The sequence below is a fragment of the Meleagris gallopavo genome, chromosome 2 (assembly GCF_000146605.3).
Source record: "Meleagris gallopavo isolate NT-WF06-2002-E0010 breed Aviagen turkey brand Nicholas breeding stock chromosome 2, Turkey_5.1, whole genome shotgun sequence".
Lineage (NCBI taxonomy): Eukaryota > Metazoa > Chordata > Aves > Galliformes > Phasianidae > Meleagris > Meleagris gallopavo.
The window spans coordinates 103393152-103398892 of NC_015012.2; the positions used below are offsets into that span (position 1 = coordinate 103393152).

A 5741-nucleotide genomic window follows, 5' to 3' on the forward strand; every position below is an offset into this window, starting at 1 on the left:
CCGGCCACCCGCCGCGCTCACGCACTCACACGCGAATAGCCCCGTACACACGGCGGAGCCCGCAGGCGCAGTGCGTGCCCACGCACACGTGTACATACACACGGCTCCAGCAAAACTGGAGGATGCGGGCATCGATCCCGCTACCTCTCGCATGCTAAGCGAGCGCTCTACCATTTGAGCTAATCCCCCACATTGCCGCCAGGTGTTGCGCCACCGTCCTTATCCCCGTGCTGCCGTGGGCATGGCGGACCCAACCGCACCGCTCTTCTCATTGCTATCCACACCAGTGCCAGGAAAAGGAACGGGACAGTGACCGCGGTTCCATCCATCCCTCCATCCATCAGTCCTTCCCCTCCGACCACTCCCCTCCCTCTCCTCTCACAGCCGCCACGCAGGACAAAGGCACACAGAGACCAGAAGTGCAGAGCTCATTCATTGCCCCGGGTCGGGGAGAAAACATCCCAACACCCTCACCCCGCAGGCTGAGGACACCCAGTGACACACGACTGCATGTCACCAGGACACCCACAGTGACCCCACAGGGACGGGGGGGGGGGGCGGAAACCCTGGTGGCAGCAGCAGCAGCAGGGGCAGCTGCACTGCATCCCCCAACCCGAGAGCAGCTCAATGTCCAGAAATCATGGCCAGGGCCCAGTTCTTGAGGGCGAGGGTTGTGTTCTGCAGGTAGATCCAGGAGGAATAGGTAAAGCTGCTCAAGTGCTCCCTCACGCAGTCCCACGACACTTCTCCACTGCCAAAGAGAGGAGAATGGTTCCATGCGTGGAAACACCTGAGCCACGGGCAGCATCCCCCCATCCCTCTGAGCCCCACAGCGCTGGCTAAGATCCAGCTGTGACCCCACAGCCCCATCGTGCTCAGCCCAGGAGCGGAGCAGCAGCACGGCACCACGTATGGCACCAAACGGCGGCGCTCACTTGCAGGCGTCCACGCAGTGCTTCCATCCCTGCTGCAGCGCAGCAGCCACGTGCTCCAGCAGCGGCAGCAGGCAGCTCCGCAGCAGGAAGAGCAGCAGCTCCCGCATGCACTCAGCGATGTGCAGAACAGCTTCGGGGACCCGGGACTGGAGCTGCGGGGAGAGAAGAGGTCAGAGGCTCACGCTGGGTGCAGAGCAGCCCCCCACGCCCTCACCCTCGGGCACCGCTCATCCCCTCCCATCCTCACCCATTCCAGCAGCCAGGGCAGGCGCTCCCCAACCCAGGAGAGGATGGCGGAGCACTGCTTGCTGATGTGCAGGGTCAGCTCGGCCGCCTTCGCCCAGAGCGGCTGCAGCGTGGGCTGCAGGAGAGCCGCGGCACGGGAGCAGCAGGCGGGCAGCGTCCTCTCCAACCACCTGCAAGGGAACGCAGGCTGAGGCCGCGCCGGGCGCGCCGGCACCGACGGCAAAGCCACGGGAGCACACGTGTACCTGGAAACCGCCGCCGCAGCCAAGGGAACGGGAGAACTCAAGAGCTGAGCGGAAAAGCACTTCCAGGAGCACCCGGGGAACGCTTCCCGAGCAAAAAGGGCTCCCTACAGAAATCACTTTGTGCTGCGTTAGCCACTTCACACCGCTCAGTCGCGGTGCTGCCGAGCGCCGGGAACACTGACCTGTAGCCCTCCAGTGAGAAGTGGGTCGCTTTGTGCCAGGCGTGCTGCCAGGCGGGCAGGATGCCGGAGGAACGGAGCACATGGGCAGAGGTGGAGGCTGCAAGAAGAAAGAGGCACCTGAGCACAACGCAGCTCTGCCCCCGAATCGCTTCTCTCTTGGGCAACTCAGAGGGGACACGGAGGCTCCCGCTCCCCGGCCATACCCTGCAGAGAGCCGTGTGTCTGAATGTCGTGTATGAGGAAACCGGCGGCGAACACCAGCAGGATGAGCAGCAGGCGGGACCAGGGGAAGCCCCGGCCCTTCATCTTCTGCAGCAGCAGCTGGGAAGTAGCAGAACGGCCCAGTCACACTGTGCCCACGGCCCCGGTAGGGAGCGAGCAGCCTCACGGAGGCACCGGCCCTGGCTCACCTTGCAGGCAGTGTCACACGCAGCCACATCCTGCTGGCTGCCAGGTCCCTTCGCAACCAGCTCCTCGTTGGTCACCTTGAAGGAGCGAACGGTCTCCTGCAGGGCCTGGCGTGCCTGGAGACAGTGGAGCTGCAGTGGTTGGAGTGAGCTCAGCATTGGGTGCCCAGCCCCTCATGGCTCGCTCCTACCTTCTTGCTGCCGTTGTCCCAGGACTCCAGCAGATGGTTCAGGAGCAAGCTGGGGGGCAGAAGGAAAGCAGGGCACGGTTGGCACTCAGCAGCAACGCGTGCGCTCCCCAGTGCTGTGCCAAAGCACACCCAGCAGCCAGGCCAGACACGGCAAGAGCCTGGAGCGCAGCCCGCTGCATCCACCTGGACTGGGAGAGGTGCTTGGTGTAGAGCTGCCTCCAGACGCTGAAGCTCAGCGGGTCCACGCTCAGGCACTGGCTCATAGAGGTCAGGAGCTGCAGGGAGAACCGTACCTGCTGCCGCCGCACTGCCCACAGGATGCACAAAGACCCGGCACCCCCAACCCTCTTCTCACCTCCTTCCTCATGGCAGGCGGGCAGCTCGGTGTGGCTCGGGACAGGAAGGAGGGGAAGTAAGTGTGCAGCGTTGTCTCTGGCCTTGCGCCCAGCGCCAGCACCTTCAGGCGTGGGTACAGCCGCCGCAGCTGCTCCTGCAGGCTGGGAGAGATGCTGCCTGTGGCCGCTGGCCCCATCCCCACACTGCCTCACGTGCTCCCTGCAGCGTGACTCGTCTGAGCCGTCCCTGAGCCCACAGTGTGACAGAACAGTGCAACGTTCCCACCTCACTCTGCTCTGAGCTCCCTGACGAGCACCAGGAGCACCTGATGTGCTCACTGAATAATGCAGAGGCATACTGAGGGTCGTCTGGGGACGGCTGCCTCCATCACATACAGCTAGCTGCCAGCTCCTCCCTCCCTGGTGCCAGTGGGTTTCTCCCACCCCCCCAGATTCCGTACTACCATCTCATGATGCCCCCTCAATCTCATTGTGCCTCCCCCAGGGGCACCAGGAGCTGCATGTCCCACACAGTGCGGGGAAGCATTGGGATTGGGACACTGTCCCCACACTGCTCTGCATGCTGCCGGGTGGCACAGCCCTACCTAGGTGACAGCGAATTGTTGGGCATGAAGGCAAAGTCCAGGAGGGGAAAGAAATCCTTGGGTCCAATCATGCCAAAGCCTTTGGTCAGATTTGGGTGCATCCTGCAAAGCAGAGGGAGCATACATACGCTCCATGAGGAAGACACAGACACAGGGGCACTGCAGCCCAGCAGGTTCTGCCCTTGTCCAGACACAAACCCAAGGGATAACTCACGTCAGCAGGCGGTCCAGGTAGGAGACAGCATATGGGGAAAGTGCCTTGATGCCAAGCACAGGGAGCATCACGCCAAGCCAGACTGTGAAGAGAAGCATCAGCCCAGTGCTGGCAGCACCGGGACTGCAGCCAGCACGAGAGCCAGGCATGCTCCACTGTCAGCAATGGGCTTTGCTGGCTGAGCTCCAGCAGCAGGAAAATAATAAAACACTTCCCAATGTTTACAGTGATGACACTGAATAGCTCTGTGTGTTTACACATCTATAAACACACTCCCCCCTGATGGCTGTAGCAGCTAATGTTTGACGTATACAGCCAAGACACAGACACAACACACAATGGATGAACAATTCATGGGAGCCACTCCAGGGAGACAGGATCTCATTAGGGCGCATGAGCTCTCACCTCTCAAGCCCTCGGCCAGATCAGTGAAGCCAGCCTGCCCCAGAGCCCACAGGATGGTCAGGCACTTGGCCGGCCGGTTTTGATGTGAGCGCAGCAGCTCCAGGTACTGGGGAAGCAAAGAGGGGTGGCTCAGCGGGCCCACTGTCCATCTGTCCCACCCCAGCACCATGCTGTGACACCTGGGGACGTGGCCACAGGGACTCACGGAAGCAGGCAGAGCTGAACTGCCTGGGATCTCAGGTGGGCAGCGTGTGCACAGCTCACCTTGCCCAGGTTGGCGGTGGCAATTTTAGGCCGTTCCAGCAGCACGGCCTGGATGCAAATCCTGTAACCGTGTAAAGACTCCCCTGGAATGGCAAAGGGATGAGGTTAAGAAGCTTCTTCCTGTTAGTCATCCACAGCCCCACTGTGCTCCTAGGAACGCTGCAGCTGCTCCAGGCATCAGGTGAATCCCACCAGGCACTGGGATGGTGACTGTGGTGACACTGCCCCAAAACACCCCAGAAAGCGTCTGCACCAAGATCTCCATAACAACACTATGGGGCTCCCATCTTGCACCCACTGTGCTTGAGCCAACAAGCTTCCTTCCTCACCCCACAGAGTGTTGTTCTCAACATAGGCAGCAAGCAGCAAAATCATTCCCACATCAGAACCCCCACCAGCACTGGGCTGCTCTGCAGAAACTGTGCTCACCGGGGGTCTTGTCCAGTTCCTGCAGCATGGTATAAATTAAGTGATCGAAGAAGAGTTCCAGCACACCAGAAGATTTTCCCAGCAGGGATCTGATGGCATTCTTCAGCTCTTTACTCACGAGACAGTAAGGATAATCTGCAGGCAATACAACAGGTGAAGAGGAACTCAGCGAGTGTAGGTTGTACAGGGTATGCCACTGGGTGACGTATGAAAGGAAGACTACAAGAGGAGCTAGGAGATATGGGTGAGGAGCTACGAGATATGGTTTAGAGGCTTGTGGTAACAATGGTAGCAAGAGGATGGTTGGACTAGATGATCTTGCAGATCGTTTCCAACCTTGTGATTCTATGATTCTATACCCAGCAAGACAAATATCACAGCATCAGTTAAACTCTCTATTACACTCCTGCAACACACAGCATCACAGAGGAGCCATACAGCACACAGAGCCACAGCGACCTCCTCCCATTGCAGGCACTGACCGTGGGTGTGCTGGCTGAGTGCCGGGTCACTCTTGGGAGCCTGCAGCTTGTAGTTGAGGCAGCCGGCCAGGTCCTTCACCCAGACTGAAGGGTTCTCTGGGAACATGCTCTGGCTCTTTTCCAGCTCCTTCTGCAGGTCAGCCACGTTGAACTGTGATGAGAGGTGGCTCTGAGATGCGTGGGGCCAGGGATGCAGCCCCTTTCTTGCCCCACGTTCTGCATCCTGCGCTCCAAATGTGTTTTCTTTAAGCTAAAGAAGGTCACTGAGGAACACAAGCAGTGTGCCTACTGCCTGCATGACAGGTCTGACCTCAGGGTAGGTGAGGCACTGGAACAGGTTGCCCAAGGAGGCTGTGGATGCCCCATCCCTGCAGGCATTCAAGGCCAGGCTGGATGTGGCTCTGGGCAGCCTGGTCTGCTGGTTCGTGACCCTGCACATAGCAGGGGGTTGGAACTGGGTGATCACTGTGGTCGTTTTCAACCCAGGCCATTCTATGATTCTATGACACAGCTCAGCCTTAAGGAGCTGAGGAGGTGCAGCAGCACTCAATAGCTGCTCGCAGCTGTGAAGCCCAACTTCAGGGCAGCAGTGGGGTCTCCATCCATAGAAGCGATCAGAGAGCGGGGCAGTGGCACTGAAGGATAGGCTCAGTGGGCACGGCGGGGCGGGCTGGGGTCAGACGTGGGGATCTCAGAGCTCTTCTCCAACCCAAACGATTCCAGGTCTTTAGGAAAGCGCCAGCAGCGATCGGACACAATCACGCAGCGCCGTCCCTATGCTGGGGGTGGGGCCGGGACGTC

The 5741-nt window shown here is 60.0% G+C and overlaps 1 protein-coding gene and 1 non-coding gene across 2 annotated transcripts; both read right to left on the minus strand.

Moving 5' to 3' along the window:
- Nucleotides 1-116: 116 nt before the first annotated feature.
- On the minus strand, nt 117-189 carry TRNAA-AGC. The gene has a single exon. It is a non-coding gene; the product is annotated as a tRNA-Ala (tRNA).
- A 226-nt stretch (nt 190-415) lies between these two features.
- On the minus strand, nt 416-5238 carry TMEM214 (transmembrane protein 214). The gene is made up of 16 exons (XM_010708130.3): nt 5230-5238; nt 4941-5190; nt 4459-4593; nt 4030-4112; nt 3766-3871; nt 3361-3442; nt 3147-3248; nt 2562-2703; nt 2390-2481; nt 2207-2255; nt 2019-2132; nt 1812-1929; nt 1609-1705; nt 1183-1351; nt 936-1087; nt 416-751 (listed from the first exon to the last, which is right to left on the minus strand). The coding sequence occupies exons 1-16, from the start codon at nt 5236-5238 to the stop codon at nt 625-627; spliced, it is 1827 nt and encodes a 608-aa protein (XP_010706432.1). The 3' UTR covers nt 416-624.
- Nucleotides 5239-5741: the final 503 nt, after the last annotated feature.

What these genes read in the sequence shown, in the direction of transcription:
- TMEM214 (XM_010708130.3), bottom strand. An exon ending in GGAACTGGACAAGACCCCCG is followed by an intron (nt 4,113 to 4,458) that starts GTGAGCACAGTT and finishes TTGCCATTCCAG; the next exon opens with GGGAGTCTTTACACGGTTAC. An exon ending in TGCCCTGGCTGCTGGAATGG is followed by an intron (nt 1,088 to 1,182) that starts GTGAGGATGGGA and finishes CTCTCCCCGCAG; the next exon opens with CTCCAGTCCCGGGTCCCCGA.